This window comes from Microtus oregoni, unplaced genomic scaffold (assembly GCF_018167655.1).
Source record: "Microtus oregoni isolate MIOR12 unplaced genomic scaffold, Mior012 000013F_ref0000133, whole genome shotgun sequence".
Classification (NCBI taxonomy): Eukaryota; Metazoa; Chordata; class Mammalia; order Rodentia; family Cricetidae; genus Microtus; species Microtus oregoni.
In genome coordinates, this window is record NW_024543072.1 from 43034657 (window position 1) to 43059387 (window position 24731).

Here is a 24731-nt window from a genome sequence, read left to right on the forward strand (position 1 = left end):
TGAACACTAAGGAAACTCCATAGAGAGTTTGCTTTTACTGTGGCAAGGTTAGCCATTGGGGAAAAAAAAAAAAAAAGTCCTTGTCTCACCTGCTGACATTATGCTGTATAAACTGGACAAGCAAAACACACAGGAAAGTGACTACTGAACTTTGCCAAAACAAGGCATGACAGTCTTTCAAAATTCCTGCTTCACAGAAGAGTCTGCCAGATATTCTAGGCCTGTAGGCCAAAGATTGGATGCCCCAATATTGCAGATGAACCTTGGGTAACTGTCCAGCTAGCCAAATATCTGTCATTTCTAGATTTGGAAATGGTTTCCACTGTACTTTCTATTCACTCAGGTAATATTTTTTTTTAAGATTTATTTACTTATTATGTATACAACATTCTGCCTCGATGTATGCCCGCACGCCAGAGGAGGGCGCCAGATCTCAGTACAGATGGTTGTGAGCCACCATGTGGTTGCTGGGAATTGAACTCAGGACCTCTGGAAGAGCAGCCAGTGCTCTTAACCTCTGAGCCATCTCTCCAGCCCCTCACTCAGGTAATATTATATTCTTCTGGGGTCTTTGATGGAGTTGAAGACTAGGTAGTTATAGCTGCAGTTTTCCTTAGTTATGATAGAAGATAAATTAGGTACAGAGCTTTGGACTAATCAAGATGGAATAAGTAATGGAGTACTTTCTCCAAATATTCCCAATACAAATGGATTGGACACTACCAAATTCTTACCTGATAACTGACTTATATCTTTATTTAGACAAAAAGGGGAAAAGGTTATGGGATAATCTTTTGTACACTATGAAGATTTGCCACTCAGATTGGCTTAATAAAAAGCTGAATGACCAATAGCTGGGCAGGACTTTCATGGCAGAGAGAATATTGGGGCTGACTAAAAACAACCAAGCTATTGGTTGAACTTTTTTAGTATGTCTCAAAAAAAAAAAAAGTTCCATGTGGTTTTTTGGGAGCTGGCTGGCAGAACAGAAAAAGACCATCTACAACTACATCTGCACACACACACTGTAACGTGTGGATTACTGTATACCTGTACACAGACTGTACACCTGCCTGCAATACACTATGAACATCTATATACACACACTATACACCAGTACACACACGGGTGGGGGAATGGCAAGTGTAATATACACTTCTGTCAGTGAGGTAGAAGAGAGCAAAGCTGACTAGCACACTTACTTTAATTTCTTAGCTGATGATCTCCCAACCAAGAATATAAATTTGAACTTTAAATTTGTTCAAAGTGGAGCTCCCCACCTCCAACTAGACACTGGTCTGAAGTAGATAATCTGTTTTTCTACTTTGTACTGTTATACTAAGTCAAATCTTTTTCATATATTTTTTCATAAAAAACATGTTTATTTTGTAAATTTTTTAAATGAAAAAATATAATACGTGCTGAGAGAATCTAATGGGCTCTCACTTGAAAACAAAGCATACTTGAATCAACTAATATGAAAACAATACCAGAACTCAAAATGTACTATGTAGGGAATAAGCAACATATATGTTTGTAAAACTTTAAGATATATATGTATATATCTTTAATTTTTCACAATTGGATTTATCCATATTTGCAAAAATGAAATCAAGAAATACTGAACACAGCAAGATTTGTTTTTCTTTTAATTCCCAATTCCTATAATGTGAATGAAATTGACTCTAAATTTTCTTTTGGTAGAAAGGCATTCCTAAATAAAAGTTATGTTTGGAATGATGATAAATCTATAAGATAAGCTTTCTATGCAATTTCCAAATCATGTGGATAAAAAGCAGTTTTAATAATTTCCACATCTGCATAGGACGTTCTGCTATCCTAAAGTGCATTCCTTTGTGTCCTGAAGAGGACCTGGATACATGCAACAAACCGGTTCCTATTGAAGGGCAATCCCCCAACATTTTAAGTTCATCATTCTTAACTTCTTTCTGGAAATACTCATACATATGCCCTTTCCACATACCAGTACCTTAACAGAGAAACACACATTTCAGCAGGAGAGCAATTCATGGGTCTGCAGTTTTCTCACTAGATTGTGTGATGACCATAAACTGATACACTGTAGTCTTCTGCAGTGACGTCAGCTTGCTCATGCTGGTCACCTCTGGACCTCTCACATGTTTATCTAGAGGTGATTTCATTATGCTGCCTACGATGGCCTTGAATTTGAGATACTCTTCCTCAGTCTACAGAGACTGAACTATAGATATGCATCACCAGCATATCTCTATGTGCATGTGCACATGATTGTGTGTGCATATGTATATACATATGTGTGTACATGATTGTGTGTGCAGGTGGAGAATGACTGTTGTCCTCTGGCCTCCAAATGTACAAGCTCATATATGATTGTATGTGTGTATACGTACATATGCACACACACATGCAGGCATGTGTGTGTGTGTACACACGTGTGAGGTGTTCCTCACAAGTCTTTGGCATTTGTATACTTGGCCCCCAGTTGGTTATTTGGGGAGGGTTAGAAGGTGTGTGTCATTGGGGTGGGCTGTGAGGTTTCAGAGACTTGTGCATCTGAATTAGCCCTCTCTGCTTCTGCTAATGGTTGGAGATGTAAACGCTTAGCTGCTGCTCCAGATGCCTGCCGCCTCTGCTCCACCCTTAAGGACTCTAATCCTCTGGAACTATAAGCCTAAAATAAACTTTCTTCTGTAAGTTGCCTTGGTCATGGTGTTTTATCACAGCAATAGAAAAGTACCAATACACTGTATGTGTGGGGGCTGGCGTATACATGGTTGTACGTGTGTATGTGTGCATGAGTGAGCTGCATGTATGTATATGATTATATGTGTGCTCATGTGCATGAGGTGAACATGTATGCATGTGTTTGCACATGTGGAGGCCAGAGGGCAGCACCGGGTGCTTTATTCATTCTCCATCTGGGTCACACCTGCTATTATACTTGGGGCTTCATGTCTTCTTGGAGTCTCTTTTCCCTTTGCATTTGTATCAGGTGACAGCAATCTCCACTGTTAATGTAGTATTTTAATTTCTTTAATGCTTTTTGTCCATTTTTGCTTTGCCATCCTACTATCTTGATGCAAACTTGGTAGAATCACCTTCCCATTTAAACTAGCTACATTCCAGTCATACAAGGAAACATTGTTGCTCTACGGCTTTCTCTTATGGACCTTCTTTTGATGGTGGATGTGTTACAAGAATGCTATCTGCTAATGCTACAACCCTAATGTAGGGTTCTAGTTTATCCAAGGATTTTATCAAAAAAACAATAAAAGCTGCTAACATTTTATGCATACACAGCAGGTATCAGACAATGTCCTAAGCACTTTAGATGAATTAGCTTCTTCTATTTCCATCCCTAGCCTGAGCCGCGGTCCCTATGTCATCAGGTGTAAGCTGAGTTCAGTGAACTGAGCGGCCTCTGCGGTGCAGAGTCAGCAGGGCTCTAGAATGTCAAGCACAAGTCTGCCTTAACATATGAGGTCTGAACTTTTTAAATTGAGGACTGACTTGTTTCACAAGCTCCTTATACAGCTGAATTACTGAATTAGGTATATTTCACCTAACTTGAAACTGTAGAAAATCATATTAATAAATTCTAAAATGTTATACCTTCAATTTCTGGGATGAACTCAACTTGACTGTGACATATTTTTCTGTCTAAAGTTCAATGATGGGTTTCATTTGGCAATATTTTCCTTAGGATTTTGGCATTTATGTTCAAAAATAAAATGGACTCACAGATTTCCTTTTTTCCTGCTAGTTTTACTATGCAGATAATAACAGGTAAACTCATAAATGAGTTGGGGCAGGTATCTGTAGACATTTCAGTTGTCATGATCAGGCTGATTTACACGAGCTACAAACAGCTAGCAGAACAATAGAGACTTCCAGGTGATCCAGTGATGCCCACAGCACCCAAACAAATGCTCAGCTGTACACAAAGGTGATAGAGGGCATCCGAGCCCTTTGGAACTAATCCTAGCCCAGCACTGTCTAGACTGGCAAAGTAGCCTGTGTGTTGCTTTCTGAAGTGACTGAAGTGGCTGACCCTTACCCTGATTTAGACATTGATGACTGTCTTTAATTCAACAATAATCACATACAAACTGAATTTCTGAATTCTATTTGCTAGTATTTTATAATTTATGAAACACCTTAATATTTTTTTTATTTCACTGAATTTATTTAATAGTTCTCTAAGATCATTTTATTATTTCTACCTTACAGATCATTTTCATTCTATTTTATAGATTGTTGAAGTAAAGATAATTATTAAGTAGAGAAAATGAGTTAAAAATCAAATTTGTTTTCTTTATTCAGTTATACTAGTCTCCTTTTACTTGGGTGAAAAAAAATTCAAGAAACTGAAGATAGGACCAAGCAACACACATATACACACACGCATACATGCACACACAGGAGCATGTATACACCTACACAGTATGTATATATATATATATATATATATTTACATTGCTTTTTATTTTTCTACACATAGTAAAATATGGCAAGAGAGTAACAACAGCAAGTAATGAGATACAGAAATATACTCTCTCTAGAAAACATTTTATTTTCCAGTGCTCACAATTCTTGTGCTGACACGAGATGACTCAATGTCCATGTTCTAAGATAAAGGAGGCAAATGATGCAGGTATCACGACCTAGTTAGGCTGCTAACAAAGGGTCATTTGGACACAAGCACGGTGATGAGATGCTCTGGTAACTGCGACACTCCAAAGTGACTATTGCATGAGTAGTATCAGACAAAGACATGAGTCATGTCCTAGACTCAAGGGGCAAGGATGGCATGAGACTTCCTCACGTGACTGAGAACAGCAAGTAAACTAAAATCTATTAATTGTCTATTTCTACAATTTTCACAATATTTCACATTTCTGGGCTGGAATTGACTGTGAGCAACTAAAACTTAAAATAGTAAAACTGCAGGTTAGGAGTTCATTAAAGAATCATTTCTTGTTTATGTGTGGTGTATGCATGTGCATGTGGAGGTCAGAGGTCAACGTTGTGTCTTCCTCTATTAACTTACCATTTTTGGTTAGCCTGGATGGCCAATGAAGCCCCTAAGATCTTTCTGCCTTTGCCCAGGGCTCAGATGCATGTCATTATGCCTGGCTTTCATGTGGGTGCTGGGGATTTGAACCTGGGTCCTTATGCTTGCATAGTCAGCACTTTACCAACTGATCCATCTCCCAGCCTCAGGAAAGTTCTGTTGTTTTTAGTTTTGTTTTCTTTTATAAATAGGGGAGAGATTAGATTCTACAATAACAAAGGATTCCACAAGAACAAAGAATAGCATCCTGTTTGCTCCTGACAGAACCAAGAATGACTTAATGAGTGTCAGCAGTGGGTGGAGGAGCCTCTATTTACTGATGACAGTTCTTGCAGTTCTACTGGCTCTACCACATAGGGCTAGACAGACAACATGTTCAAATATGACCAATAATCACGAATAGCTTACCATAATGAAGAGCTGTCTGACCTTCATTGTCCTATAAAAGAACACAAATGATACACTTTAGAAAAGGTCTGTAAGTATGGTTAAGTATATAAACTATTGCAAACCTACAGGACTCCAAAGTTCTACAGGTTCATCAGACACAGGACCAGTTCTCATTTCTCTGCACCTCTTCAGATCAAGTTCTCACCTTGGAGAACTGTAACAAGTTCACGGTGACAGCTACAGCAGAGGCGAAGATAAAGATCTACAGAGAACCCAGGCAATGTGGCAGCTTTGCTACTGCATTCGATACAGAAGGCCTATCACACAGCATTTACCTTGGATACTATTAGATGCTGATTTCCAAGCGTGCCCCCAAATTTAAGTAATCTGTGACTTTTGGTAAGGGTTAATAACTTTAAATGTCTTTTTAAAAGATTCCAAATGCTTTTAAAAGACTCTAGGCTTCTGGACCAGATCAAACATCATAAAGATAGGTGATTTCAAAGAATGCAAAGCTCCAGTAGTTAAGAACAAGACTTCCCATAGTTTGTTTACCCAGGAAATTACAACATTCTAGCTTTTTCTTTAATACCAAGCTATTCTAAATATAGATGTAAAACAATAGAGCAGACCTTCTAAGCAGTGTTACCTCAAACCAAGAGTAGAAAGCAGAAAACGGGGGTTTAGTAGTTACCCTGCATGCAGAGCCTGGGTACCGCCACTGTTCGGCTACTGTAATGAAGAATGATGGCTGAACTAGTATCAAACTGCTCACGAGTCCCCTGCATCTGTTTTCCCACTTAATGTGGGGATGGACTGGCTCCAGACGCTAAGGGCATCTCTAGTTCATCTTCCAAACAAAAAGCAAGAAGCTGCCACAGAGAAATTATTTTCTGATTTGGATAGGGAGAAAGAAAAAAAGTCATTCTTAACACTTCGAAGCCTGTCAGGAATGGCAGCTGGTGGAGGCAGGGGAGCAAGCATGAGGCAATGTAGTTTGTTTTGCTACTGGGGATTGTGCTTCTCATAGATTTCAGAGGTGAGGTGCATGTAGGTGAGTGAGAAAAAAATAGGAAAACAAGTAACTGGGAAGGGGGTAGATAGGGTACATTTGGCTGGGTGCCACAGTGGCCCATCAACAATTATAAAGAAAATAAAATTTAAGGAAAATAAAAGATAGTAGGTAGTACCTAAAAAAAGGGAGCACAGACAGCCATTGGGGCGCTCTGAGTTAAAAATGTCCCCTATATATTTCAGGCATTTTAGAACACTTGGACCTCAATTGGTGCAGCCTCGATGGGGGAAGTACAGCATTGGAGGTGGGCTTTGAGATAGTCTTTACACTGTATGCTTTCTGTTTCACGCTTATTACAGTGAAGTATGTGAGCTCTCAGTGTCCTGTTCAGTTGCGGTAAGCTTGCTCTGCTGCCCCACCCCCATGATGGGCTCTTACCCTCTGGAACCATAAGCCCAAATAAATTCTTTCTTCTATAAGATACTTTGGTTATGTTGTTTTTTAATGACAACAGAGGCATAGCTAATATAGTTTTGAGATACAGATTCTGCCCCCTTCCCTTTTACCCACTCTGCTTCCAAGCTTAAGGGAGAGAGGGAGGAGAGCTATGAACAGGGTCAGAGTGGTGTCGATGTAGGTAGCTCTAGAGAATTTAGTCTGGGTAACTGGAAAGAGCAAAACTGTCCAAAATGGCTAAGACCCAAATCTACCTTGCTAGTTTACAGTGTTAGACAGTAAAAATGTATGTAGATGTGACTGGCCAGATGGGCTTATATCATGTCTACAGTCTCGGTACAAATGTCCAACAAACAAAGCGATTCCAGAAAGGGCTTGAGTCTACTACAGTCTTAGGACTCTACTATTTTCTCCCCTATCATTATATTTTCCACAATTATTCATCCTTAAAAATTATGGTTCTCAGTTGGACAGGGTGGCATAAAACTGCAACTCCAGCCCTTGGGAGGCTGAAGCCGGAAGGCAGCTATAGAGTCAAGGTCAGTCTGGGCCACACAGTGAGCATCAAATGAGTCAGGACTTCATGACAAGATTCCGTCTCAAAAAAAAACTGGGAGCATGTCAGGTTTGGGGGTGCACGCCTTTAATCCCAGCACTCACGAACCAGAGGCAGGCGGATCTCTGTGAATTTGAGGTCAGTTCTGTCTACATAGTGAGCTCCATGCCAGCCAGGTTAGATAGTGAGACCCTGTTCCAAAACATACACACACACACACACACACACACACACACACACCCTAGGGGTTTTTAAAAAGAGAGAACATTCTCTTGCTATTTGGGCAAACTTTCATGTTTAATTACTGTGCTCATGCATATCAAGAGTTCTGTCCCTCTTAATTTCTAATTCCTTATCCTCACTTGGGATCAAGAATTAATTTCTTTTAATCACTTTTACCAATGAATGTAAATAGGTAGCTCGAGTCCAATTTCTAATTAATTAAAAATAAGCACGGAGATCCTAATATGGTGCAGGTCCTGTTCTAGGCACTGGGAACACAAGTGAATGAGACAGAAAAGGCCCCGAGTGTAATCTCATATTCTGATGGTGGAGGAACCAATAAGCAAATAAATAGATTTATCAACAGTCAATGAGCTCAAGATGGTGATGTACACCTGTGGCCTTAGCCACCTAGGAAGTTGAGGCAAGAGAACTGTTCAAGCCCACAAACTTAAGACTAGTTTAGGTAATATAGCAAGACAACACCCCTCCCCTACAAGTGCTCTGGAAGAAAACAAAGCAGAGTGAGACAGGAATGGTGCTGGGCACTGTTTTGAACAGTGAAAAAGCAGGGAATTGGGGCAGATGCTAAAATGGCATGTAACCCAGCTTAGTAAACAGCTCCTGTCATCCTGTTCTGAAAGCAAGCACGTTACCAAACCATTCCTAAGAGTAGTCTCTCAAGGATTTCCAATGGAGCGAGGGACAGAAGTCTATTAAGGAAGGTCCTTTTCCCCGAGCCAATTGAAAAGCATAGTGACATCAGAGCAGCACTGAAGGAGGCAGGCAGTTCTGCTTATACTTAGAGGTCTCTAAGGTGCTCAGATTCCAAGGGAAAGAAAGTGAGGTGAGGAGGGAGGGAACCCTGGGAGTTAGTGTTTAGTGGGTACAATTTCACTTTGGGAAAAAAAGTTCTAGAGATAGGTTATGGTGATGGCTGCCAGCAGAGTTAATGTACTTAATGCCAATGCACCAGACTGTTAAAAGTGATTAAAACGATAAACTTTAACTGGGTGTGGTGGCATACGCTTGTAATCCCAGCACTTGGGAGGTGGAGGCAGGAGGGTCAGGTGTTTGGGTCATCTTTGGCTATATGGCATATTAAAGGCCAGTCTTGGATATAAGAGGCCCTATCTCAAATGCAAAGCACAAACAATAAATTTCATTGTATGATTTTCCTATAGGTAAACAATTAAAGGATATGAGCAAGTGGCAAAGCTCACTTTGGGAGAAAACTGCAGTAAGAGAGAAGGGTATTACCATGAAAGAGCCGGGCAGCGGTATGACAAGCAGCCTGTGGTTCTGTGATGTCTCTCTGTATGTTGTGAACATGATTACCATTGATAAGTAAAGAAGCTGATTTGGCTGGATAGAGCCAAGTGGAAAATCCAAGATACAGGGAAAAATAAGGGGGAGTTGGGAAGACAGCAGCAGCCACCGGAGAAGAAAGATGTGTGGTAACAAGTCACAAGCCTCGTGGTAAAATATAGATAGAAATGGGTTAATTTAAGAAGTAAAAGCTAGTTAATAACAAGCCTGAGCTAATTGGCCAAACAGTTTGTAATTAATATTAAGCATCTGAATGGTGGGAGAGAAACTTTCATTTACAAATGGTGCCAATGTGTGGCACAAACATCAATATAAAGCCTAAGAAAGCTTAAAAAAAGGATTCTAGACACACAAACACAGACTCAGAAACAGCTTCTTGTACCTGCAGCTTTTGAGATAGGCTCTGTTTGCTGGTGGTGAGCAGATGCGTGACTCCATTAAAAGATGGCTTCCTGGTGCATGCTGGCCACATGGGCAGCCATTTTGGGAGGTCCTTCCATGGAGCACTTGAATGGGGTTTGTGGGCAGTGTGCTGCAAGTTACTTGGTGGTGGTGTGGATCCACTGCTTCCCAGAGTTGGGGCGGTATACACGTACCTCTGCCATGTTGGAAAGTTGAACACGGTGGGACCAACAGGCAAAGAGGCTCTGGTTTTAGCCATGCCTGCTTAACAGTTTAAAGCAGTGATCAAAAAAGAAATACAGATATGCAGTAAGGACAGATTCAGACAAAATAAATCTCTAAATGGGTCACAGTGTGTTTAAAAAATGTATGTAGGTTTAAGAAAAAAAGAAAATGGGTATAGGCAGTTACAGAAAGGAATAGATTTTTTTTAAAAAAAAGGCTTTAAAGAGATAGTAAAAATAATATAAAAGAAATAAGCCATGTAAAGATGAAAAATACACAGAAAGTTTGGATTATTGTGTTTTCTTTGAATATTTTGACTGTTAATGACCTTACTGCAGAAAGACATTTGATTGTAGGGGCTGTTAAGTTAAACCAACATAAAGGTATCCTGACTTCAAAATTTGGGTCTAAGGATATGTTGCTTTGGAAAAGTTTCCACAGAAGACAAGAAGCTGTGGATTCCTTCCAGGTTAATATGGTTTGATCGATCAAGACCCCCTGAGGTCTCCAATGAAAACAGTAGTCAAAACAGCTTCAAAACAACTGAGATGATGCAGCCTCACAGACCACTATAGCCAAGATTTAACTGTAATTATAAACTTTTTCAGGATCCTCAAAAAGATTACCAGCAACCCAAATCAGCAGGAAGTAGTATAAAAAACTACGCTCAAATTCCAAAATATTGTTTATAAATGTTTGTTTTCATTTAAAGGGGGATGATTATAAATAATTAATGTTATAGTCAAATGTCTTTCTAACAAAAAAGGAGGATATGGCACAGAAATAAATAATTATATTGGTATGGATTTTGGCTTACTGATACAAATTTAAGGTCAATTTTAATATACTATATACTATATGCATATTTTATTCTTGTTTAAGGTATTATGTTTATACAGCTCATTTAAAAAGGTATAGTTAAGAAATACAAATAGCCATCTATAATAGTCAAAATTACAGTCAGGTTAGTTAGATTTTCAAGGTAATACTGAGATATTTCAGATAGGCAATCTTCAAACACTTCAAAGATCTACAGAATATGGCATTTGGAATGTTTTAAGAATTTAGACTTTTCTTGACAGTGAGAAATGTCTGCTCCTGGCAGCACCAATTACTTCAAAGAGGACTGTGGGCATTGTAGAAGCTGAACTTGCCAAAACAGGTTGGGGCAGTCCTTCAGGGTTCCTGTTTCATAGAAGAGTCTGCCAGATATTCTACAAGACACAATAGAAAATGACTGACAAACTGCCAATGTAGGCGACAGTTTCAAATTTCCTGCTTCACTGGGAAGTCTGCTGGATACTCTCTGTCTATAGGCTGAAGATGGATGTCCCAATGCATACAAAAGAACTTTAGGTAACTGTCCAGGCAGTCAGATATCTCTGTTATTTCTGAAGTTTTGGAAGTTGCTTACAATGCACTTCCCATTTACTTAGGTAATATATCCTTCTGGGGTCTTGATAAAGTTGAAGACTAGATAGTTATAGTTTTCCTTGGTTATGATAAAAGAAAAATTAGATAACTCAAAAAGATAGGATAGATGATAGAATATTTTCTTTAATTTTGCCAAATACAAATATACTAAATATTGTAACTATAATTCTTGCTTGATAACTGTTTTTATTATATGTAATTTTACTATGTTAAAGTTAAAAAATCTTCCTTTTTGATTAGACAGAAAGGAGAAATGATGTGGAATGTCTCTCCATATGCTGTGAATATGATTTATTACCATTGGTTAATACAGAAGCTGATTTGGACAATAGACGAGGACATAGAGCCTGGCAGGAAATCTAAGCAGAGATACAGGCAGAAAAATGCCAGCAGCTGCGAGAGAAGTAAGATGTGAGGTAATGCCACAACCATGTGGCATTAATAGAAATAGGTTAATTTAGGATGTAAAAGCTAGTTAGTAATAAGCCTGAGTTAAGTGGCCAAATAGTTTAATATTAAGCCTCTGAATGATTATTTGGGGGAACTGGCAGGCTGGAGAGAAACTTCCAGGTCCAGTCCTTCCTTTTAACTATCCCTCCCTCCCTCCCTCCCTCCCTCCCTCCCTCCCTCCCTCCCTCCCTCTCCTCACACTTTTTAGGTTAGCCAACAATAAATACTCCCTAGACAAATGCCATCTTCCTGAGAATCTTGACTAATACAGAATATACTATATGATCCAAGCCTTGCCCATCTTTTTCTCAATTTTGTGACTGCCAGTTTCTAGTAGTAGCAATTCCCACTGGACTGCATGGCTGTAAATGCTCTTTGCTTGGCATAAAACTTATCCCCGAACTCTTCAGACAATGCCACGCTCTTCTACTGTGCTTTACAAGTCTCTTTGGTATATATGTACTTAAAAAAAAGATATCTTGTGTTTATGAGTTTTGCCTGGGTGTATGTCTGTGCACCACGTGTGTACAGTGCCTACAGAGGCCACAAGGAAGTGTCAGAAATGAAGTTGCAGATGGCTGTGAGTCACCATGTGGGTTTTAGGAATCAAACCTGGGTCCTTTGGAAGAGCAGCCAGTGCTCTTAACTGCCTAGCCATCTCTCCAGCCCGGTATTATCTGAGCATTTTAATTAGACCCACAGTCCCTATATGAGTTCGGGGATGAGATGAGGGTAAGTGTGAGGTGTCGTGCTGGCTAACATTCTTCATGTACACTACTTCTGGGTGCTTTATAATTTGGGGTCAGGAGCTCAATGGAGCTCCATCTGTGAGAAATTTAGTACTGTGCTCACTGCTGATGGTCTGGGGTGATTTTTGCCTTTGCTACAGGCATGTACTACAGAGGTACCAGCAGTCTGAGGACAGTCGGTTGATTTCTTAGCTTGGGGAAGTTGAAAATCTGTAAGATGTGCAAACTTCCCACTTCCACCACCACCCCTGGACTTCCAGCACAGGCCGAGACAACCTTTCCTGTCAACTCCGTTGGTGAGCACAAGCTTTTAAGTCTACTCTGAGAGTGACCGGTGCATCTGAGATGGCATCTGTGGGTACTGAGATGGGTAATTTTTGTTCTAAAGCTGTGCTTGTTTGGCTTTTGGAAATGGTCTTTTTATAAGCTTGGCTATGTATTAAAGGAGATGAATTTCTGAGAGTTTTGGTGATTTTTTAAAAATTATTATTTAGTCTGGGATCTTGCAGTTCAGGTCACCTTCTTGGGAAGCAACCACCTTGTCTGGGGTTAGTTCCCCTCTTTTCAGGGCTCTAAGCTTCCTACAGACAAATCTCCAGAATCTGTCACAGTTCTGCACAGTGTGTGATCTGTGAGTATTCCTGGCATGACAGAATGAGTCTCACTTCAATCTTTCCTCATCAGCTTAGTCACTAAACTCACACAAATTGTTGCTAGTCTTCAATTTGTTCTACTTTTGTTTTTATGTGAAGTGAAAAACTTTCCATGTATTTCCTCATGCGAAGCACGTTAGACTCTCCAATAATAAACTATACTCCATTTTCCCCCTACTCACACCTTCAAATTTGTGCATATTGTTTCTCTTTTCATATGTACTGTATAGTTGTCATTTTGTAATTCTGATCATGTTTCCATTTTACTAGTAATTATTTTCTTTACAGATTTAGTTTTCTTCTATTTTCAGATTAGATGTCAATTGAATGTTGTTTTACTAAATAAAGTGTTGATGAAAATATTAAACTATTAAGTTCAGAATTTATTCATAGAAAATACATTATTTTATCCTTTTAATGCTAAGCCACTGACAATACTGCCATCTCCTAGGCATAAAATTCTGTAGTAATTCTCATTTTTTCCATTGCTAAATATATTTTATTAAACTAAACACGAAGCTGTATTTCTAAGCAATACATATGTATACATACACACACGCATACAAATACATACATGTATACATACATTAGTCATTTTAAAGTAGCTCTCATATACACTCCTACCATTTACATGTGTATATAATAATGGAGATGATGTGCCTCCATGCTATCTTCTATGATCAAAAAATTGAGTGTTACGGATTTCTTTTCTCACACTCACGATTCTGATGTGCTCATTTGATCTAGCTCTACTGCTCTTCCTAAGGATGCAGCAGGAACCATCACAAGAATAACGGAGGGGCTGGAAAGATAGTGAGTGGCTGACACTTGTGCTGCTCTTATAAAGAGCCCGTTTGCTTCCTACCCTCCATAGTTCACCCAGCTCCAGGGGATCCAAAGGCTCAGAATCCTACAGGTGCCCTTACTCATGTTCACTTGCTTGTACACATGAGTGCACATGCACACTCACACTTTTAAAAATATCTTAAAAGATAAAAGAATAGTAGTAATACAGAGAGGGACTAGATTTTCCCGTGGCATTGTTAATAAGAAATTTTTGTTCTGTTCAGTGTTTTATACTTAAAGTGTTTCAAGATATTATATAGCAAAGGAGGCATTAAAAAACTGGCTATGAAGAATTAGATGCAGTAATAAAATTTCTTGAGTTAATAATTGAAACTTTAAATTATGTTTGTGGGATGCACTGCCTCTTGGGTCTGTAACTGTATCAGAAAATGATTACATTAATCTTGCAATTGAGAAATTTGAAAATGCATCCTATGATAATTTTTCTAAGAACTGTTTTTAATAGAAGCCTTCCATGGAAGGTTCTGGGCATTCTCTGTCTTTCTTGGAAAGAAAATGTATGTACGGTAATACCCCATTCTAACTGGCATCCTTAGGAAATGAGGCAGCTGATGCCAGCAGGTTTTTCAAATAATAGGACTGGTACCTTCAAATATCTGAACATCAAAACAACACCCTAAACTCCCTCGTTCTCTATTTTGAGGCAGGGTCTCTCTGAATACCCCTGGCTGTCCTAGAATGCACTATGTAGAACTCACAGAAACCTGACTGCTTCTGCCTCTTGAGTGCTGGACACTCCACGCTGGCCAGCTCTCTTGCATATAGTTCTTTTCTAAGTACTTTTCTTTGCTTTTTCCCGCACGGAGGATCATTGAACTTTTTCTTAATGATTCAGAGTTAAGCATCATAATCTGACCATGTCCCTCAATATCTAGCACCAAGCAAATGTTGGAGAATATGAGTGAACAAAAACATGTTTTTATTGTACATATAATATACATGACACCATTAGAGAAATCAAGGTAGATAAGGTGATTTGACCTTTCAACTAGTAGCTGAAAATTATTTTTGTTTCTTTATTGAGTTTGATTTTCATTTCTTAAACAGCAGCTTCTTTTCAGCCAGAGGATTATTAATTACCCTTATTACTGTCAGTGTGCCCAAATATTTTACATATTCTGCTTTTCATGCATGGGAGGCTGAAAAGCAGACAAAAATATGTTCTTCAGGTTGTGTCTCAGGAAACATGAATGATGGTTTGGTAGTGGTCACACAAGATGGGTTACCACGGATTTGTGTTTTATTTTCATGTTGGTTATGTTTTGTTTTTAGACTATTCTTACAATGAGTAGCTTTCTTTCTTTCTTTTCTTTCTTTCTTTCTTTCCTTTCTTTCTTTCTTTCTTTCTTTCTTTCTTTCTTTCTTTCTTTCCCTCCCTCCCTCCCTCCCTTCTTCCGTTTGTCCTTCCTTCTTAGATTCTGGAAGTTTTTGTTCAAGTGGACTCTAGAGCGATGAATGATCTAAATACAGAAGGAGACTGCTCTGGCTGAAAGCAGTGGTCCAGGTCCTGCACTCTGAACAGCTGGAGGGTGAAGGCATACCCAGTGCAGTCTGAAAGTCTAATCCTTCAGAGAATAATAAACTATCTTAGCTTGTCAACAATTTAAGACAACTTTTTCTGACTTGAACATTCATTAGTTTTCTCCCTACCCCCCACTTTTTTTGGCTTTGTTTCTCTGTGTATCTTTGGCTGTCCTAGAACTTGCTCTCTAGACCAGGATGACCTCAAACTCACAGAGATACACCTGCCTTTGTCTCCCAAATGCTGTGATTAAAGGTGTGCACCACTACCACCTGGCATGAGTTGTTTTTTTTTTTTAATGGTTCTCTCTGAATAAAAAACAAGAGCAAAGGATATACTTGGAAAGGCTGAGAAAACAGAGCAAAATAGAAGTGCTGATATTTGGAAAGTCTCTCTCATTGGAGAAGCGGTGACTCTATCTCCACAACTTCATCTGCATGCAGTTACACAACTGTGATCACACAGAAGGCTGGGTCATCTTCAGCTCCTCTTGCTGTCTCTCCACCTTCACTACAGACAAGCAGTCTGTGTTCCAGATGGACCACAACAGTAAAAGAGCTTCAGCAGACGATACGCAAATTGGTAAATAACCAACCATCACAAACAGGACAGATGACAGAAAGGGAAACTATGAAAGGCAGCACAAACTCATTCTTTTAAAGCAACTGAGGAGATCGTCATCTCCATAAATGCCCTGAAAAACAAGTATCTTTTGAGACCACATTGACTTCAGCTCATACCATCCTGCTGGAGCGAGGAGACAGTGCAAGGGCAGAGCACAGAGGAGCAGCGGGGACTAGAGAACGGACGGTAGTGTGCTGTGTCCACAAGCCACTCCTTCTGCGCTCACCCAATCATTCACACCCACAAACTGTAAAAGGCACAGTTACTCAAGCATTTCCAGTAGATGCAGGCATATCTTGGTTTAGATCCCCTGTTGTTTCCTAGGACAGGATATGCCCATTAGAAGTAACTCAGGGGGCTGGAGAGATGGCTCACCAGTTAATAGCACTTGCAGCTATAGTAGAGGACTTGGGTTAAGTTTCCAGCATCCACATGGCAGCTCACAAACACTAGTACTCTAGTTCTAAGTGGTCTGACACCCTCTTCTGGTCTTCTTAGTCACCAGGCACACACATAGTAAACATATATACACTCAGACAAACACTCATACAAGTAAAATAAATCTTTAAAACAATTTTTAGAAGTAACTTAGCATAGTTTAAAATGAAACTTCTCTACTAGGTATTTATCATTGCTTTGCAATTTCTCCAGGTCTAGATTAATTGATCAATAAGGGATTTCACTTATCAAAAATAAGATTATTTAATAATGTAATTGTTATCCTTATCCCTCAGAAGGTTATACGGAATCCAGACATTTAAATGTAAGATCGGATTTGATCCAGCAGCAAAAGAACTCAATTCACAATAGGGCATTCACTCAAACAGAATCTCCATCTCAAAGCTTAGCTTAAAACAATTAGAGAATACCACAGGGCTTTGTCAACTCTACCTGTCCTACTTCAACTGTAAGAATTTCTTCCCCATGGTACATGTTCTTTGTTCTTTTGATGAAGTGTATAATGTATGAGTTTCTCATATACACTATACATTCTCATACATAACATATCTAATGTATCATATACATTATATGTTCTCATATATTATATATATCATATGTATTATCTACACAATATCTCATATATATGAGTTTCAGTCTGTGATAAAGGAGAATGAGATGATGTCCTTTGCAGGAAAAAGGCTGGAACTAGAGATCATCATGGTAGGTAAAATAAGGCAGATATAGAAAGACAAATACATGTTTTAGTTTAAGAAGAATATATATTCCAAATTAAAGCTGACTAAATATAATTTTCGTTATATTCATTTATTTTGGGGATGGGTGCATGTGTGTGCCATGGGGTAAATATGGAAGTCAGAGGACAAACTGCAGAGGTCTGTTCTCTACTAATACTATGTGGGTCATAGGGACCAAACTTAAGATTCCCAGGCTTGGTGGCAATTGACTTTACTTGAAGATGCATGCACGCAGCATGGCAGTACAAGGAAGCCTTTTAGGGGAACTGGTAAGCAATAATGAGAGGGGAAGGGTGGACTAGGAGAGGGTAAGGGGAATGAATATGAGCTAAGAACGTCATGACATACATGTGTGACGATGTCCCAGTGAAAAGACCATGACTTGGAGGCTTGGTCACTCACATTACTGAGACCATCCATGGCAACAGTGAGAGGGAGGAAAGTTAGGTGAACTGAGGCGTGGTCCAGTGGATACTGGGCCACTGGCTCTTCCTTGCTACCTCGTTGTTTGTAGGCAGCCATTTCCTCAGTCAGCTGGGAAGAAAGGCTCTTAGCACAAAATGAAGATGGGGGAAGCGCAGAAATCTGAGAAGGGAATCTGTCAGGTGGGAGATTAAGGGGACAGAGAAAGGTGTGGCTGCGGGGCAGTGATGGGGTCACCCGAGGCGAGCACAAGTGCATGTTCCCTCCACTATGCCGGCTGCACCGGCATGAGCATATTTGTATGATGGAATAATAGCAAAGCATTAGAAATTTACTCATCACTTTACGTGCTGAGTGTGCCGTGTGAATGTAAATCCGATGTGTGTGGGTGGCTGTGGAAGCCAGAAGAGGATGTCAGATTCCTGAAGCTGGAGTTTCAGAAGTTGTGAGCCAACCATTATGGGTGCTGTGAACTGAACTCAGGTCCTCTAAAAGGGCACCTGATTCATCTCTCCAGCCCCATCAGAAATTATTGTATATACGTATATAAAAAGCAGTGATTTAGCTGTGCGGTGGTGGTACATGCCTTTAATCCCAGCAGTTGGGAGGCAGAGGCAGGCAGATCTCTGAGTTCAAGGCCAGCCTGGTCTACAAAGCGAGTTCCAGGACAGACAGAGTTAAAGAGTAAAACCCTGTCTTGAAAAACCAAAAACCAAAAAGAAAAAAAAAGGCTGTCCTCATTTGGAATTAAGTACTTGCTTGTCTCTTAAGGAAAAGGGTAAGTAATGACTGATTATCTTGAAGCTAAAACTATAAATGACTATAATTTTCTTCATACTTGTTATCTATAAAAAATTCAAAATTTTTCATATTGATTTTGAAATAGTTACTATAAAACCATTTGTACTTCCTATGAATTTGAATACAATGTATATGTATATAAAATTATCATTCACTTATTTAACTATTACCTTGCTGTTTCTAAAACAAACTAACAAAGCCAATTAAAACGATGGTTGTTTGTAAACTAATGACTGCTCACAATTCTAAGCATGATAGCTCACCCCAGCTCCCGTCCACCCCTTGTCTGATTGTCCTGGAGATCACCATGCCTAATTTGAGGCTTTTGAGTTCAGATGTTGCAGGTTGAAGTGTCCTGGTGTTTAATGCGAAATATTGAGATTTTTTTTTTCTTTTAACTTTGGGCATATGTCCACCTAGAAATCAATTAGAGTTGGGACATGACCATAAGAACCATGACTCCAATCCCAGAATTGATTGGCAAAGGGGGAATAGAAAGATAGGAGGCCAACTAGGCTGTCTTCTAATTCTATTTTCTGCCTCCCGAGAGGATTAGAGGAAAGAAGAGGTCTTTAAAAAAAGAATTTTCTTCAACTCTGAATTGCTTGTACTTCTAAGCACCTTATGTCTAAAGAAATAGGTATTTTGGGTGAAACAGAGGAAAGACTATTATCTTGTTATTCTTTATCTAACTGAAGTCTTTAGGGACTGAAATATAAACTGTTCTTTTATCCATTTTTTTTGTATACCTAGCAGATAATAAGCATTCAGAACATAATCCTTCTGTGAACTTATCTGGGATGACTATGGCCCACTAACACAAAGCCTGTTTAGGTTTTCTAATTATTATTAACAATTGCTAATTATTTTACATCAATGATGTCATTATAATACACTATTATAATGATGAGGCTTAAAAGAAACATTACTCACATCTCTGTGTTAACATGGAATTCAGATTAAAGCACGAGGATAATTTTATGCATCACTTCTTGGTAACCTCAGAAAAGGAAACAACCACCCAAACACTGGCCTGCACAGACATTCTGTTCTAAAATATATTATAAAGAATAATGGAATTGAATGTCAAGAATGAGTAAGTGAAAGCCTTTACTCATCTGGTTTACAACTTATATCAGCTAATTTTTCTAGATTTAAATTGATTAAATTTTTTGGTTGTTTCATTTCAAATGACCACACCAGAAGAGAGCTGTTTGTCATAGTTATTTATGCTTTTCCTTTCTGTTTTAGCTTAAAGGAAATGTTTCAAATTTAATAAATATGGAGTTATTATAAAGAACAGCCAAATCTACTCCAATACATTAGAATTGGTCACATGTTTGAAATCTTTGTAAAGGATGATACATTAGGGTAAAATAAAACTACTCAGTTGAATTAAAAGTAAACAAAATAACAGAATGTTAAAATGAATCAAAATTCACCAATGCCTAAAATCAAAACTAAAGGGTGGGAAAGTGCATGCATCCTACATATATTCTCCATACCCTGTCTTTTTGGTACACATGAACACAAATCAGTGACAAAATAATGTAGCAACTTTACATACCCATACTCCCGAATGAAAAAAGAAAAAAAAATGCAGCCATCAATGTGCACAAGTTCTTATTTATCATCACTTTTAAAATGGTGCAAAATCATGGAAGTCACTTTCCATATGACTGCCCTCTGTTCCTATAGCACCTATAGCACTTCTAGAACACGACACCCATAGTACACTTAGAGAGCGCTACACCCATAGTACACTTCTAGAACACTACAACTATACTTCTAGAACACTGCACCCATGGTACACTTAGAATACTTCATCTATAACTTTTTTAGAGACTAACAGAGAATCTTGAGTCTTTTCACCTGGCTCTAAGATTCTCCCCAATCTCCTTCCTCTTTTTCTTGTATTATTTGTGATTGTAGGCCATCTTATGCTCTTTGAAGGTGAGAGTTACAGCATACATTAATTTGATAGACTGCAATATCTTTCACAAACCTCTTCACATAATAATGAAAATAATATAAGATTACTTGTAGGAAAACCAATGTTGTTGGTTTTCTTGGACTTTGGAACTAAGTCCCTGGCCACAGGGACTGGAATACAGAGAAAAATGTGGATAAGGGCCACGTCAAACATGTTAAAACTAATTAATTGCTCACTTTATAGAGCCAAGAAGGCAGTAAGTCAAACTTTGCAACCAGAGGCAGAAGCCCTGGGAAAGTGGTAAGAGAGGACTGGAAGAGGACCATGTGAGGGCTCCAGAGCCTGGTGCTAACAGGAAGGAGCCGGGTAGCAGCTAGTTAGAAACTCTGAGAGAAGCAAGCTGCAGCCATTTTAGACCCAGAGAATAGGCAGCCATGGCTGGCTGGGCCCCATGCCAGCCAGTAGATTACAGGATTGTGAGAGAAGTGAAGCTTTGCCCTTCTGACCCAGCCCATCTATAAACAGCCACAACAGAGGACAGAGGGAGAAGCAGCGAAGGTGCAGAATACTTTAGGGGAGTGAAAAGAGAACAGGTGGAACATAACTGTACAGCTATTTGAAACCAAGACAAATCTAATATTTTACTTGTAGATCTTTTGAGATTTTACTAAACTGAACAAAAAGGAACAAACACTGGCTGGTGTTACCAGGAGCTGCAAGTTTTATAAATAAACATCATTTCTTCCCATTCTCACAATCATATTACATAAATACCATGATTCTCATTTTCAAGAGAAGTAAAATGGGCCTCAACCACATTCTATACTTGTCCATTGTCCTAGAGTCTTTGCGACATTAAAAACAAACAAGCTTCAAGTACATCGTACTGCTAAAAGGGAATAAGAGGAATAAACACAAATATTAATACAAAAAAGAAATATCATTAAGATTTTGTAGGTTAGCTGGGCGGTGGTGGCGCACGCCTTTAATCCCAGCACTCGGGAAGCAGAGGCAGGTGGATCTCTGTGAGTTTGAGGCCAGCCTGGTCTACAAGAGCTAGTTCCAGGACAGGAACCAAAAGCTACAGTGAAACCCTGTCTCGAAAAACAAAAACAAAAACAAAAACAAAAAGATTTTGTAGGTTAAACACAATAGGCGGCATAGTCTCACGGTTAGCATACTTGTAAAATCTGCATTACTTTAACTTCAAGATTGATATATCGCAATCTTAGAGTGTAAAATTTTACTAGTACTTCAAGACCAGCTGCACATGGTGGCGCACACCTTTGATCCCAGCATAGTGGAGGCAGAGGCAGATGGATCTCTGAGTTCCAGGCCAGCCAGGGCTGCATAATGAGACCCTAGTTCAATCAAAACAAAATAGAAAACTTTAAGACCATATGGATACCCCTCCTCTTTTGGTGGTGCCAGCATTCTTGCACTGAGGTGTAGACCTAGCCTTATGTTCCTTTTTACTCCTGTTAAAGGTGAATACACAGATGCATCTGTTTTGAAAAGATTAAGTTTCTCCATATATTTATTTATTGATTGATTATTATTATTGTTCTGTTTTAATTTTTTCAAGACAGTGTTTCTCTGTGTAGCCCTGGCTGTCCTGGATCAGACTAGCCTCGAATTCAGAGATCCACCTGCCTCTGCCTCCTTCCCAATTACTGGGATTAAAGGTGTGCACCATCACTGCACAGCTGTATTTTTGTTTTTTAAAGGGGCATTTCTTTTTATTTTATGCATATGCCTTTTATTTTAGGTGTTTTGTCTGCATGTATCTATGCTCCATGTATGTGAGCCTTGTGCCTAGTGTCGGTTGAGGTCAGAAATGGGAGTCAGATCCCCTGGAACTAGAGTTACAGACAGTTGTGAGCTACCATGTGGTATTGAGTATCAAACCCAGGTCTTCTGGAAGAGCAGCCAGTGCTGAACCATCTCTCCAGTCCCATATATTTACTTTCTAAGTACAGAAAGGAACTCTAGAGAGGGGACTAGTAGGACTTAGTTGTTATGAAGGGAAAATGAGAAAAATGTCAGTGGTGGTAGGGGTGTGGGGTGTGGGATATGGGGTTCTTACCAGTGTAGAGGAAAGGGAAGGAGGAGGAATAAGAATGTTTGGAAAAACCATAGGGAATAATGTTTTATGCTTGCTTAAAATTACATATAAGTATATGTGTATACAAATGTATGTGCGTATACATACATGTATTTTAATTTAAGTTACACTACTCAGGGCTCATGCCCCAAACTATGGAGTATCTAACAAAAACCCCATTGCCAGGCAGAGGAAGCCTTCTTCAGAGTTGTTGGTCAGGGGGAGTCCAAGAGACTCCAAAATAATAAAAGGCAATTGCTGCTGCCTTTGGTTGCTTCCCAGAGGCTGAAGGTAAATCCCTATTGTTGAAAACACCACATACTTTAGACCTAATAGAACTTGCAGGAATTGATCTAGATTTGACCTGGAAGCCTCTTCCCTGAGGACTAGCCCTCATGGTATCAGGAGTGATGCAAGTTGCCAAGGGAGAAAAGCAATCAATAGTCTTATCCAACTATAAATGCTCATAAAGCACGCCAACAGAAACAACAGTGGCACTTAGACCGTGGCGGTAACCAACAGCCTCCTAATTGGACTTAATGTCTGACACAGTAAACTTACCCAACTCTCCATGACTGGCGAGGCCAAGGACCCTAACGGAAACCCTGCTAGTACAACTTTCCTAAGTCAGTATAATTTCTTACTGTATTCTAAGCAATTATCCTCATATTCACAGAGAAGTGCAGCTCTCACCCCTCATCAAGGAAGCCTCCCTTTGCAGTGGACAGAGATATTACAAAGGCCACGATGGGCCAAAATATAGAGTACCACTGATCACTGTGGTGCCTGCCCCCAGTTTGATACATTTACAACACAATTCCTACACCTAAGGCTTGGGTAAGGCAGAAGAGGGGACATAAAAACAGAAAGTCAGAGGACCAGAACGCTTGTTGCAAAACAGTATCTCCTTAAAATAATAATAAAAAAAAAATGAACCAAAGAGAGGGAGGTAGAAAGAGGTGAATCTGGAGATAGGGTGGGGGTGAAGGTGTGATCAAAACATGTTGTACGAAGCTCTCAAAGAATTAATAAAATTATATACATATATATTTAATGTAGTAACAACTGGATAGTGACCAATGAGGCGGATTCCAGGTGAGCCTCACCAATCTACACTCTGCGCACCTGTGAACACAATGCCACTCTAGGTGGAGGGCTACAGTGGCATGGAAGGTTGGACCTACAGAAGCAGACAGTCTGTTGGCCACGTTAAAAACCATCACGGGAAATGCATGGTTTCAAGATGACCACGCCTTCACTAAGACCCCAAGTAATCAGAAAGACCATGAGGAGGTCTCCTACCTCTCGACAACAGCACAGCTCCATTCCTGAACCAGCTAAAGCAGACCCTAACTGGGCAGTGAAATAAAAATTGAGCAACAAAAGAGAAAATACCTGAATGCAGGGATCAAGATTGCCTGGAAATGGTTACATACTGAACCACGAGGAAAAGAAAACCGCAGCCAGCCATCTTTAAAAAACAGTGAAGAGCAAACAGCAAGCGCTTCCCAAACATGAAATAAGCGGTTACCTTAATAGTCCTTGACTTCCTTTTCCCAGGATGTTTTCCAACTGAAATGACTCATTAGTAGGCAGAGGAGGAACATCAGGACATTTCTAGACGGTCTAATTAGTAATCTTTATGTGCTCTCTTTCCTAGGCATCTACAACTTTAAATACTACAAAGACAGACTTCCCACGTTCACTGTCCAAGTGCAGGGCTACATTGTAGGCAACCAGTAAACAGCTGTTGAATGAATAAATGTACAGATGAAAGAAGTGATGAAAATAATGCCAGAGTCCACTAATCTTTTAATATTTCTTCTTAGGCAAATTAAAAATAAAACCTTGACGGTAATAATGCTGGCAGCAGCTAGCCTTTTCCAGAAAATAAGAGAATATCTGGAAACGGAACGAACTCTGACTGAGAGCTCCAGGCTTAGCATTGCCACTCTCGGTATCTCAGTCCCCTCCCCAAACCCTCAAAAAAAGATAAAGATACTTGCTGGGATTCAGACTGGTTGAGAGCCACACCAGGGTCAGGAGAGCGGAGAACACAGGAGGCATAAGAGTTAATGAGATGGATTGGTAGCAAATGTCTGTGCAATGGGGAGACAGGCAGGAGCACTGCTCACATTTGAGGCCCAGGCCACATAGTGAGTTCCATCCAGGCCAGCAGGATCTATACAGTGAGACTCTATCACACACACAAACTAAATAAAAACATTAGTGAGTTAACAACCCTGTTGTAGAGCATAGCATGTGAAAACATGGCGACACCTGGGAAGGATCAGAATTTGAGGTTG

At 39.5% G+C, this 24731-nt stretch overlaps 1 protein-coding gene across 1 annotated transcript in view; it reads right to left on the reverse strand.

The window, feature by feature from the left end:
* Positions 1-24731, reverse strand: part of Acbd6 (acyl-CoA binding domain containing 6) — a 151953-nt gene that overhangs the window by 12795 nt on the left and 114427 nt on the right. Inside the window, exon 7 of the mRNA XM_041663086.1 lies at positions 5483-5513. Within this exon, the coding sequence (XP_041519020.1) occupies positions 5483-5513 (31 nt within the window). The remainder of the gene's footprint in view (positions 1-5482; positions 5514-24731) is intronic.